The sequence below is a fragment of the Pan troglodytes genome, chromosome 8 (genome assembly GCF_028858775.2).
Source record: "Pan troglodytes isolate AG18354 chromosome 8, NHGRI_mPanTro3-v2.0_pri, whole genome shotgun sequence".
In the NCBI taxonomy this organism is placed as follows: Eukaryota; Metazoa; Chordata; class Mammalia; order Primates; family Hominidae; genus Pan; species Pan troglodytes.
Genome location: NC_072406.2, coordinates 89,462,716 through 89,476,377, shown reverse-complemented (window position 1 = coordinate 89,476,377; position 13,662 = coordinate 89,462,716). Strand labels below are relative to the sequence as shown.

Here is a 13,662-nt window from a genome sequence, read left to right as displayed (position 1 = left end):
AAGCCCTCAGAAGGGAAGAGATTAGGCAATTGGCTTGTAGTAATCATGTCCCAGATTCTTCTTTGGGGAGCATTAAAAAATGAGAATTCAGACACTGTGTCTATCTGCATGAGTCAAGTTTTCTTCTGCCCTCTCAAAAAAAAGTCCATGATTGCAGTTAACTTTGTCTATATACCGATGGATGCATGATTTATAGTAAACTTACAGTAAGAGGGAACCCTGTTGTTTCCCAGGGTTTCGTATGTATTTATAGTCACTTTGAAGTGACCTGATTTGAAAATGGACAGAGACAAACTGCTGGGGGGCATGCAGGTGGTTAATAAATAGTGATAGAGACCCCCAGGTGGTTAATAAATACTGATAGAGACCCGGTCTTTCTGATTAGAGGAATCACAGTTTGTCTCTGTGCCCCTTGCAGCGTGTTTGTGTGCATACAAATACACACAAATATATTCACTTATTATTGGAACGTTGGCATTTACATTATTTTATGCCTCTCCATCTCACTTTCTTATGACATCTGTTTTCACAGATTCCTAGTCCTGATTCAAATCTGAATTCTCTGCTTCTTCACGTAATGCTCCCTGTATCTGCCACCTCAGTTGAATCTGTTTTTCCTAGAGACATAGTTGTTTCCCTCACTCCTCTCTCTCGAGGTTGCTGTTTCTGTTTTTGTTTGTTTTTTGTTTGTTTGTTTGTTTGTTTGTTTTTTGAGATGGAGTCTCACTCTGTTGCCCAGGCTGGAGTACAGTGGTATGATCTCAGCTCACTGCAACCTCCACCACTGGGGTTCAAGCAATTCTCATGCCTCAGCCTCCCCAGTAGCTGGGAATAGAGGTGCACAGCACCACGCCCAACTAATTTTTGTACTTTTAGTAGAGATGGGTTTTCACCATGTTGCCCAGGCTGGTCTTGAACTCCTGACCTCAGGTGACCCACCTGCCTCCACCTCCCAAAGTACTGGGATTACAGACATGAGCCACCATGCCCGGCCATCTTTATAACCCAGGAGTGCTGGACACTCTGGCCCTTCATTGCCCTTCTGTTCTTGTAGAAACCTGTTTTCTCCAGGCTCCTGCCATCCGACCAAATCCTTCCTCTCTCTGTCCTTCCTGATGCTGTCACCCATCTAGGTCCAGGCCCCTCCCCCTATTCAGGGATGGCCCTGTCCTCTTCTATTCTCAACCTCAGCTCCCGCCATCCCCTTTGAGTCTGTGTGCAGGACTGTCCTTGCTATCCCTGTGTGTGTCTCAGACCCTCGACCTCTACCACCGCGGTGCTCTTCTTCCTGCTCCACTTTCACCAGGGATCCCCTGGATGCTGCCATTACCTGGAACTGCATCTCACCTTTATTCCGGGTTATAAACTTCAGGGTCTCACTCAGTGAGGGTAATCCATGTTTCTCCCACCTCTCTTTTGCTTCCACTACACTCAGTCTTCAAACTATTTCTCCAGCCTTTTATCCACATATTTATTTATTTAACAAATACTGATTGAGACACTTTGCTACTTTCTTGGAATTTCGTGATAACTAAAAATGGACACACACCCGGCCTTCATAGAACTTGCCATCCAGCAAAGGAAAGAGGAAAGCAATTGATCAAAATGATTGCACAAAGACATGTAAAATTGCTGCTTTGCTAACTGCTACACAAAACAGAATACCTGTGGGCAGGGAAGTGACAGCAGAGCTGATTTCTGAAGGATGGGCATCCCATGTGAGCAGGTGAGGCTTCTGGGAGGAGGGAAGTGCTTGTGCGAAGGCTCTGTGGTGGTTGGGGTGGGAGGAGGCAAATGGAGAATGAGAATAACTGCAAGTTAGATTCCTGGAGTCTAGATGTGGAAGCATGTGAAATAAAGCCAGAGAGGAGGAAAAGACCAGAGCTTTCAGGGCCTTGTGGACTCTGTCAGGGATTTTTTTTTCTTCATACCAAAAGTTATGGAGGACATTTGAGGTGATTTAAGGAGGGATTCTCTCCGATTTACATGTGTGTCCTAAGAATTCAGTCCATTGCACACTGAGTATGGCTTCATAGTATTGCATTTTTGGAAGCACCAGATCCTAATGCCTGTAAAATCATAGAGATTTTTACTAGGTTTCCTTACATGTGAACAAACCAGTTTTACTCTTATCTGGCAATCCCATGCATTTTATTTTAATGCTATAATCCCAAATACCAACTACAAAGCCCCTCTTTCTTCTTCCCTTCTTTCATCTTGGATACATCTCTACTTAATCCATTGTTTGGAGTCTTGGTTTCCAGTGAATCAATTTACAGCATTTTTGTGCATGTGCTTCCATAAGTCAAATGTGATGTTTCACAGTGCTAGCTTGGTAATTTAGGGGACCTATGGATGATTAAATGGCTCTGCAGAAATATTACAGATATTTTTAAATGTATGATAACAAAAATCATTTTTTGGTGACAAGATTATATATTATATATATATTTTTTTGAGACAGAGTCTTGCTCTGTTGCCCAGGCTGCAGTGCAGTGGCGTTATCTCGGCTTGCTGAAACCTCCGTTTCCTGGGTTCAAGCAATTCTCCTGCCTCAGCCTCCTGAGTAGCTGGGATTACAGGTGTGTGCCACCACACCCAGCTAATTTTTGTATTTTTAATAGAGATGGGGTTTCACCATATTGGCCAGGTTGGTCTTGAGCTCCTGATCTCAAGTAATCCACCTGCCTCAGCCTCCCAAAGTGTTGGGATTATAGGCATGAGCCACCGCACCTGGCCTATATCTTCTTCTATTGAGAACCATTCATGACTTAGGAATGACAAGAACATATCAACTATACTTGCTAAACAGTAAAGAGAAAAAAATCATTTTCTTTTTCCCTTAGGAAAACACTGAGACTCAGTCTGAGCTTCTGGAAGGCTAAAGCCTGCAAAAACATGGGCTTTTCAAAGCTCACAGAGGCAAGGAGAGGGAGGGGATGGGTCAGACCACCACTCAGTTTTCTGTAGTGATGGCAGAGCTGAGACCCAGACTCAGGAGAAAGCTGACCCATGGCCCTTCTATGTCTTGTGTTAGTTTTGTGGGATGACATTCTGCATGAGCAATTGATTGTGCTGCTGGAAACACAAACTATGAATCTGAGTGTCTATGGAGTTTATTCTTGTGATCTTATGAAACAAGTCTCCTGCATACAGATTTAGGGACAGGCATATTGTCAGCATGTTGAATCAGACTTATGTATACATGGTTTACAGTTAGCATAAGTGAGGGCTACCTTTTCAAGCCAAAAGTTTTTAGTTCCTACCAAGGTCCCATCTCATAATCATCTGTTTCAATCTCATTATTTCACAGATTGGGAAACTTAGAGATTAGGTGACGTGCTTAAGAGCATGTTGCTTATAGGGGCAGAGTGGAGATTCACACCCAGGTCTTCTGTGTCCTGTGCTCTTCCTTCTCCACATCACTCATCCTGTGTGCCTGGTTGTATTAGTCTGTTTTCACACTGCTGATAAAGACATACCCAATACTGTGTAATTTATAAAGAAAAAGAGGTTTAATGGACTCACAGTTCCACGTGGCTGGGGAGGCCTAACAATCATGGCGGAAGGCAAGGAGGAGCAAGTCACATCTTACATGGTGGCAGGGAAGAGAGAGAGCTTGTGCAGGGAAACTCCCCTTTATAAAACCATCTGATCTTGTGAGACTTATTCACTATCACAGGAACAGCATGGGAAAGACCCGCCCCCATGATTCAATTACCTCCCACCAGGTCCCTCCCACAACACGTGGGAATTGTGAGAGCAACAGTTCAAGATAAAATTTGGGTGGGGACACAGCCAAACCATATCACTGGTGTCTGTCCTTTCCTAGAACAGCCAGGTGGACTTGGAATGTCAAAAATTCTTCTTCCTTCTTCCTTGGTTTTCCATTTCTCACTTTCTCTCCCCGTTCCACTTTGGGAGTCTGAAATGAGGGTGGTGTTGCTTCTCTGCCTGAACTGATCCTTCCTTGATATCCTGGAGATGACTGTTGATATGTGTAGCGCTTCTTACATTCAGAAGGGACTCTTGAGTAATTTAAACTTCTAGATCCCATGCTCCCTGAGGGCAAAGGCCAGGCCAGACTTAACTGTTTCAGTTTTGCATTTCTCTGTCTCTCACTCTGGCCCTTGTGCATAGGTGTTCAATAAATGTTTGTTGGCATTGTTATTAATAAATTCACCAGGACAAAAACGTTATAATTTAGATGTTGGAATGATATTATCTCTCAAAAAACAAAATGTCACCAGATTGTTTTGCCTTGGGAGTTCTCACATCTATTTTTTTCTTTTTTGTGTGTGTGAGACAGGGTCTTGCCTTGTCACCCAGGTTGGAGTGCAGTGGTTTGATCACAGCTCAACTGCAGCTTCCACTTCCCAGGCTCAAGCGATCCTCCTGACTCACCCTCTGGAGTAGCTGGGATTATAGGCACATGCTATCACGCCTGGATAATTTTTTTAAAGTTTTTTTTGTAGAGATACGGTCTCTCTATGTTGCCCAGGCTGGTCTCAAACTCCTGAGCTCAAGCAATCTTCCTGCCTTGGCCTCCCAAAGTGTATTTTTTAATATAGTGGATTTTATTATATGTAAATAATATACTTCAATTTAAAAAGTCCTATGCCTTTGGGATCATATATAGAAAATTGTCCATTTTCTGAGAAGGGTCTCTGCCGTCAGTAGGCAGCTAAACCCTGATCAAACATGCAGAATCATTAATTAGGGTCATTTGTTCTGCTGAGCTAAGAAGAATGTGTAAAACCTGCTCAGGAGAGAATTAATTCATCCTCCTCTCTGTACTTTTTCTAGTACTCCTAGCACGATTCTCTAAGCCTGCAGGCCTCATACATATGTTCTAATGGGCTAATTGTTAAGGCGACATTTGTAAATTAATCTCTGACTTGAGCTAAGTGGTTTCTCCTAATGGCTTTAATTCAGTGACTCCCATTGTCAGATTCACTGGAGGAGCTTGTTAAAAAGAGTTACCCAGACTTCCCCTCCCCCAGCTCATGATTTGCTGGCCCTAGGGTGGGATGAGGGCATCTCTGCTTTGGAAGGAAAGCTCCTCAGGTGACTGGATTCTGGTGGTAGCCACCTTTGTGAGCCTTGGCTCTGAATCTGCCTCCCAAGGCCGTGAAGCCTCACACACCCGCTGAAAGCATATGGGCCTAATTGCAACAACTCCAGTCCAGGTTCTAGAACAGGAAATATTTCTAAGAGCCAGCTTTCCCGACTCAATCACCTCTATACTCACATCACTGAATCTGCCTTTTTCCTGAAGTGCTCCATCACCTGAGGGGGAATAGTCTATGCTTGGCTGTACTATTGTCCATTTTCATGAACTTTCATGAACTTTGTCAGACATTTGAAAGATCTTCATGGTCCACCGGGATTTTCATCTAGCGAGATGGCTATGGACTTCCCCTCTCTCCTCCCCATTTTGCACCAGGCTCCTTCTTTGCATCAGGTGTTAGGGACAGATTTTTTTTTTTTTTTTGAGATGGAGTCTCACTCTGTTGCCCAGGCTGGAGTGCAGTGGCACCATCTCGGCTAACTGCAACCTCTGCCTCCCAAGTTCAAGAGATTCTTCTGCCTCATCCTCCTGAGTAGCTGGGAATACAGGTGAGCGCCACCATGCCTGGCTAACTTTTTATATTTTTAGTAGAGACAGGGTTTCACCATATTGGCCAGGCTGGTCTCGAACTCCTGACCTCGTGATCCCCCCACCTCGGCCTCCCAAAGTGCTGGGATTACAGGTGTGAGCCACCATGCCCAGCCCACTTTTGTATTTTTTTATTTTGTTTTTTTTTGGAGACAGAGTCTCACTTCGTTGTCCAGGCTGGAGTGTAGTTTTATACTCTTGGCTCACTGCAACCTCTGCCTCCAGGGTTCAAGTGATTCTCCTGTTTCAACTTCCCAAGTAGCTGGGACTACAGGTGTGCACCACCACAACTGCTAAGTTTTGCATTTTTTGGTAGAGCCAGGGTTTCACTGTGTTGGACAGGCTGGTCTAGAACTCCTGGCCTCAAGTGATCCGCCTGTCATGGCCTCCCAAAGTGCTGGGATTACAGGCATGAGCCACTGCACCCTGCCCTTAAAAAAAAATACACCGTGTATGTGTGTTCCTGGCATTCTTTTGTGCAAACACATGTCTTGTTTGATCTTGGAGTTTTGAAAATAGATGACTCAAACACCATTGTTCCAATGACATTTATCAAATTGCTTTTGTTTTTAGGAATCTGGCACACCGAGTACTCAATATCTCCACAGAGCATATGGGTGTTTTCAGTAAATCTGAGAAGGTGACAATTCATACTGTCCAAGGTGGCTGAGGTAATTTGTTGAGCTGAGACTATGGCAAGTTTAGCAACCAGGACAGGCTGTCAAGCAAGCTAGCAGAAGTGCCCTAAGAGGCAATGCTCAAATTATCTGTGTATCACACTGCTGCCCCCAAGCCCTTGTGTGGGACAATGCTTTGTTACATGCTTGGTTATTGTCTTATTCTATGACTCAGCTGCTGTAGGGCAGGGATGCTTTGCTTTCTGGGGTACTGTGCTTTCCTTGGCCTCATTTTACCATGTCCCTTGGGCTTCTGTCCTCCTTGTCCCTGAAACTATAGAAGCTTGCAAAAGGATTCCCAATGGCCTCAGCCCTTCGTGAAGAGATATTAGAGTAGTGGTACTATGTAGAAAGGAAGGACATTTTGGGAAAGGAGAGGATATTGAGATAAGGGCCCTACTTTTTCTATCTTTACCCAGTTACTAATGATCCATCTAGGCAATAGTTCATTTTATATTGGCTAAACCTGTACTATATGATTTATCACTAATTGCACAATAGCATGGGATTAATCTACAGAAGAATGACTCTATAAAAAAGAGTATATTTTGCCAGGTGCAGTGGCTCATGCCTGTAATCCCAACACTTGGGGAGGCTGAGCCAGGCGGTTCACTTGAGGTCAGGAGTTTGAGACCAGCCTGGCCAACATGGTGAAACCCCCTCTCTACTAAAAATACAAAAAATTAGCCGGGTATGGTGGCAGGCACCTGTAGTCCCAGCTACTTGGGAGGCTGAGGCAAGATAATTGCTTGAACCTGGGAGGCAGAGGTTGCAGTGAACTGAGATTGCGCCACTGCACTCCAGCCTGGGCGACAGAACGAGGATCTGTCTAAAAAAAAAAAAAAAAGAGTATATTTCATGACTCCAAGTGGCCTTCCATCTTCTGTTTTTCTTGGGCCTTATGTATAGCATATGTTAAATACTTAGATGACTATTTGGGGTGCTCTATAATAATACCATTACCATGCAGACTAAAATGTAATCACTTTGTGTTTTCAAACTTAGAGTTCTCAGACAATGGGGATTTGTTAGAGAGATAGAGAAAGAGAGAGACTAAACTGACACTTCTAAGGTGGCTTTGCTAGGGGCCTAGAGAAGACAAGTCTCTGATGGGGATTCTATTTTCATGGCCACATCCAAAGTATTGATGTGTTTTCTGCAGCACCTGGATCTGGGCTGACAATGTGATCAAGCCTGACACGATAAAGAGGCATTTAGCAAGTTTCAAGACTACGTGCACAGTTACCTTAATACTGAGAGGCAGATCATCTCCCCAGGGAGCATTTCATGGTACATCATGGGGCAGTTTGCCTATCCTGTATCTCATTGAGAGGAGGCCTTCCAGCTGAATACGTGGACCCAAATGCATGTCCATTCAACAGAGTCTTCAGGTCCAGGGAGCTGTGGAGGTTATTTCCCTCCTGGATTTCTTCCCTCTCTTACCCTATCAGAGAGATGCTGATATTTGAGTTTTCATCTTCAGAGGGTAGCAGGATTCCTGGCCTCCTCCTGTCACTGGCTGATTTGCTTAAATAAGGAATGCATTAGTCCCCATCACTGACTCCAAGTGGAGGCAGCTGGAGCAAATTAGGATCAGCTACATTGGCCATCTGGATGCTGCGAAATCATTGCCATTGCAGGGGTCTTAGATTTCGAGTTCCTTACAGAATGGTGTAGATGCCATTTGCAAGGGCTTCTTTCCTGTCCTTTTCTGCAACAGTGGCTTTGGGTGGCATAGGCCTATATAGCCAGCTCTGACAGATGCTCAGCATTCACAGATACACACACAGGGAGCCAAATGGACAGGGATTAGTCTTAAATCAGCTGTTTATGAATGGAGAAGAGGCCCTTCTCCTGGGTTCTGGCCACACCCCTTCTCTTTGCAGCTTTTTGAGAATGAGGTCAGGGCCAGGATCTAACTGCTTATGCCTCAGAAATAGCAGCACAGATCAAAATTAATCTTAAGCTTTTTGTTTTGCTGCCTCCTTTAGATAATAGAGGAAAAAGCGAAGGCCTGCTCATGTTTTTGTTTGCTTGTTTTTGTGTGTACCTTTGAAAGGAACATATGAATGAATGTGTGTGAGGGGAGGGGTTGAGGTGAGGCAGCTAAGAGGGATTAGTCCTGGGCGGGTGATAATTACTGATAGACTGCAGCATTCAATTGGAGCATGTTTTAGTTGTTTTTTTTTTAAATGGCAGAAATAAACCTCAGTGGTGTATTGTTTTAGCACCTCCCTTTATATGGAGATTTTATCAGTTGCTATGAAACTGCATATTCCTTTTACAGTGTCCAATTGTTTTTAATGGTCATTTTCTGGGCTGTGCAAGCCACCATTCTGCCCCAGGAGCTCCATGGAGTTTTGCAATGCTTTAAATGAGTATCTCATGCAGATTTCATTTTCTGTCAGCCACTTTGGCACACATAAAAAATACAGGGCTGTGTGTGTGTGGGTGGGTGTAAAAGAGAGAGATTCTGTCTCTCATACATACACAGGCACATGCGTGCGCACACACACACACACAAAGCTTGATCATGCTTAGTCTTTACATAAATTGGGATTCCTCTCTACCCACCAGCCAAGGCCTGAGAGATGTCAATAGATGGACACTGAGGAGACTGACTTCCAATGCCCTTCAGCCTGCATTAGCAGGCTGGGTATTAGCATACCTGGAAAGGTTGACCTAGCAGCCAGGCGTTGTGTGTAATGGTGGTGCTTACTTTTTATTCTCAGGCTTAATTGTTGGCTGAAAGCATCTTCCTTATTTCTGACTATCCTTTATTTGCATTAATAGTCTCCTCTGTGAAAGATTAAAGAAACTAGAATGTGTACTGAGGACAGAAGTGTCAGTGTCAGCCTAATCTGCTACATATTCATTCTATGGACCTTAGCATGACAGGTATCAACTGAAGGAGATGCCAAAACTGTCTTCCATCCATGGAGATTAATTTTGAGTGAAGAATGTAAAATAGGACAAGGATTGTCACATAACTGGCCTAATGGATTGCCTAATTGACTTCCTGAACTGGAACTACTTTCCTAAATATTTCAGAAGTGTTATAATCATATACATCATACATGCAGTGAATATATCTTTATGTATGTCCACACATACACACAGGGACATTTGTACGAGCAAATTTGTGATCTTCAAACTGGTATCTCTTATGTAGTGACAGAAAGTAGATTAGTGTGGTCTGGGGCTCGGAAATGGGAAAGGGGATGATTGATTTAACAGGCATGAGGGATCTTACTGGGACGATGAAAATGTTCTGAAACTGGATTACAGTGATGGTTGCATAACTTAGTAGATTTGCTAAAGTAATTGATATATTGTACTTTTTAAATGGGTGAATATTGTGGTATGTAAATTATGCCTCAATGAAGCTGTTAAAGTTGATATTCCTCTATTGGAGTTCCTGCAGATCCTAGACTACATATAATATTAAAAATTGTATCACCCTAAATTTTCACCTGCTTTTTTCCCACTGAAGTTTATCAACTACAATTGCAGAGAAGCTGGACTTCGAGATAACAGAGTCAGATAAAAACCCAGTGCCCTGAGACATAAAAGGCTACCCTGACCCCTATTGGCAAGGAGCAAGGTTGCTGCCCATTGCTGTGTGAAGAGCCAAACCTGAAGCAGTAATGGGGGGCTGGGGATGAGGGTGAGATTTCCAAGCAGGTCCCCAAGAGCAATGGGCACCGTATTTCAAAGCTGCTTCAGTATGTGTCAAAAAACCCAAACATCCTGAGGTCCAACTCTTAAGTGATAGCATTCTCCTCTTCTTTTACAGGTTGTCTTAGTCTTTGCTCTCAGCATCGGTGCACTTGTAATATACTTCATAGATTCGTCAAAGTGAGTATTCAAATATACTTTCTTGCCCTCGTTTCATAAACAATCATGAGCCTTTACATTGATCCATTTATTTACCTTGACACCAACCTTTGCAAGACCTTCTGAGTGCAGAAGATTTTGGAGGAAGCTAGGGCTGTACTGTACTGATTTTCTAAATGGGAAAGAAAGTTCTCAGAAGGAAGGCTATTTTGAGTCTGCTGGCATAGGAGGGTGAGGTATATGAGGTCAAGTCTTCTTGCTGGGTATTACTTATTTTTAAAGAGCTGTTTCCTGATGATGTATTTGCACTGAAGATGTCAAGTAGTTAAGATGACTTGATGGGAATTTGCAACTTCTGGGAGGGTGACAGTTTCCCCCAGATGAGGGTCTGAGCCATTCTTGCTATGGTTGTAGGATCCTTTTCTCAATTGGGTTTCCAGTGCTTTGATCTTACTGGAGGTCAGATTAGAAAGCATGGTGCTATCCTTTCACCTGCCAATCGGGTATTCAGCTGAAGCATTGCACGCTGGTGCTTCTTGACTTGTGAAGGTAAGGAGATGGATGGAGGAGTTCATCATGACCCCCAGAGGTGGAGGCCCTGGCCATTTGAGGACTTCTAGAGTGGACACTCATGCAGACTCCTTGGGTGCCAGCCGAATGGACAGGTGCTCCAGAGTGAGCCTGGTGACAGATGATAAAGACCTTGCAGAAGGATGAAGAGGGCACAGACTAGAACTGCAACGTTGCAGCCAGTTCTGCCCTGATTCCTGCAGGTGCCAACCCTGAGGAAATAATTTGTTCCAACTATACTATTGCAATCATGAAGTTGATGGCATCTGGGAAACAAGCTGGAATCTAACTCATTTTCTGTTGTGGCGTGAACTTGGCAACTCTGGTGACAATGGCCTTGAGCTTGTTGCCTTTATTGTCCACTGTGTGAGTGTTTTGAACTTTAAACTCTATCCCTGGCATGGTTGGCTACTAGACTTTGATACTAGGAAACTTGCTTGGTGTGCCTGTTGGCTCAGACTCTGGTGTGCCTGAATTCTGAGCTTAGCACTCCTTTCCTGTGGCTTGGGATGGTGGTAATTTCATGCACAGCTAAACTCAGAATTTCTCAGAGCCATCTGGTCACCGGCCAAGGATTTTGTGCATTTGGGTGGAGAGGCCAAAATGTCAGTCAGGGAAAACAAAGCAAATATCTCCTTTAATAACCTGTCTCTGGGAATCAGCCGAGTTCAAGCCTATCAGAGGTCCTTCAGCCCACCCCACATGCGAGGCTGGGCTGCCCTCACCCATCTCAGATGGAGAGTCCTTTAAACGCTGTCAGGAGACAAGATTCCACATGCTCCCTCCATCAGCTCTCCCGAGCCAAGAAAGAGAAGAGCTTGTTTAAGTTTGGAAGACTCCCATTGGCATGTCATTGAAGGTAAGCCCCCTTTTAAATATTTACTCTTAATGATTCTGGACCCTATTTGTATTGAACTGAAGATCCTCTAAAGCCCCTGGTCTTATTTCTCCAATCTCTCTCCAGGGGTGTTCTTACATGTCGTGGGGTGCAGACCCTGCCAACTTCCATGCTGAGACTCAGGAAAGAGGTTTGGGCTTGAAGCTTGTGTGTCCCAGAGAAAGAAAACCCTAATGTGGAGGTGAGTGTGTTGATGGGTTAGAAGTCCAGATGCCTCAGCCAGCACCTTCCTTCCCTTTTCCTTTTTTTTTTTAATTATTTTTTTTTAACCTTTTGTCCCTCTGTATTTCTCAGAAATAAAATGCTCTTTAGATGGATTTGGATTGTGTCTTTTTTTACAGTCTACTATGAGGCAGTCTTTTGTTCTGTAGATCCTGGTGTTCTCTGTTTCCGTGTGAGAAGATGAAAAGGAATGAAATTCCCCAATGCATACCCTCTTCCCCTAATGTCCTACACCATCTCAATGTCCTTTGGCTTTAATTGTGATCCTTCTAGGCCTTGGCGAAGACGGCACTGAGAGTCCTCTCTGATTCTGGTTTCTTTTATGAACTTGCAAATAGTCTATCCCAAGGATGGAACTTCAGTCCTGTCCTCACCTTTTCCTGGCAAAAATGCCCATAAGGTTAGAAACAAGGCTATTCCCATTCTGCCTGAGGACTGTCGTAGCCTCATCCCAGCTTTAGCCTTTCTTCTCTGTTGCTAAACTGTGTGATTTGGCATAGCAAGGCTTTGTTTATAAGAAGACCTTCTGGTTATTTATATAGAAACTTTTCATTTTCATGACTTCATTTTGTTCTGAGAGCATATCCGAAGATTCTGTCCGGTGGCAGGCCCAATCAGTGGATTCGGCACAAGGGAGTTTTCCATCTTCCTTGGGAAAGACGACAAGCAAGCTCAGTTTTAGTTTGGGAGAGAATTAGTATAGAATCTCTAAAGCCATCTCTATGGTAAGTCCATAGATTTCCAGGAATAAAACACAGTGAAACCTATTAAAAAATTATAATCGAGCTTAGTGAATGAGAAAAAAAAAATGAAGTTCTATCCACATATAAGATGCAAATGGAAAGAAAGTGAGAAAGTAGAATGTACATTCTTAAAATCCATGTCTTTCATTCAAAACTGTTACCAGTTTTACACATTGGTGGTTTGGCTGGCCATCTGGGTATTTTGGAAAGACAGCTTTAAACTTCTCGTGGAAGTTATACTAAATCATCACCCTGGAAAAAAAGCACCCAGAGTTCTCCAGATGAATTGTAGCTAGTATTTACACCCTTCAAATAAATAAATCAGGGGACAGTCTATAGGCTTTCCCACAAGTGAATCTAAACCAACAGACATGCATGAAATGGCTTGTCTCAGTGAATTTTAGCCAGAGCTGCCCCTCCCCTCCAGAATGCTGAGGACTATCCTGTAGCACAAGTTTGAGATTCCAGGCTCTCTGCACCCAGCCCTTTGAAAAGTGCAAGGAATGCCGATTAATGTATAAAACAGGCTCCCTAGGTCTGCTGGACCAGCTATGTCTCGAGGCAGGCCAGCTCCAGTTGTGCAAGTGGACAAGCAGGCTAGGTAGTTATTTTACTTCTGTCCATTAGCAATACAGCTCAGAGAAAGGTCATCATTGGTGGTTTATGATCTTTTTAACCTTTTAAAGCTCTTTTTACTATCCAGAGGTGATGGATAAGTCACTTCCAAAGACAGCTGCACACCTTTCATTTTTGGCCATTAGGCAAAGACAGATCCCAGCATAGGGCGTTTTCTTTGGGTCCGATCTTAATGAACCTAGGGTGGTTGTGAGGGAAGACTCATTTGTGTAGCTGCAAGTGATTACTATCTGGCTAAGACAGATTGTCCTCAGAGCTCCTGGAATTGAAAACCAAAGACAATTACATTAAACCTTATTAAAATTATGCTTTATCATCCCAGCAGTAGACTCTCTAGAAACACCCAAGCAGAGGAAGATGCCTCTGGACTGAGTCTTTGGTCAGACATCATGTCAGTGCCTTAACAAGCACAGACAAGCA

At 43.6% G+C, this 13,662-nt stretch overlaps 1 protein-coding gene across 44 annotated transcripts in view; it reads left to right on the top strand.

Annotated features, from left to right (window-relative positions):
* Positions 1-13,662, top strand: part of KCNMA1 (potassium calcium-activated channel subfamily M alpha 1) — a 764,605-nt gene that overhangs the window by 376,788 nt on the left and 374,155 nt on the right. For all 44 annotated transcript variants that reach the window (XR_010146932.1, XR_010146930.1, XR_010146931.1 and 41 more), the window contains exon 3: positions 10,133-10,194. Coding sequence is in view for 40 of the 44 variants with exons in the window: in XM_054659718.2 (XP_054515693.1) it covers positions 10,133-10,194 (62 nt within the window). In the remaining 4 variants the exon portion in view is untranslated. The remainder of the gene's footprint in view (positions 1-10,132; positions 10,195-13,662) is intronic.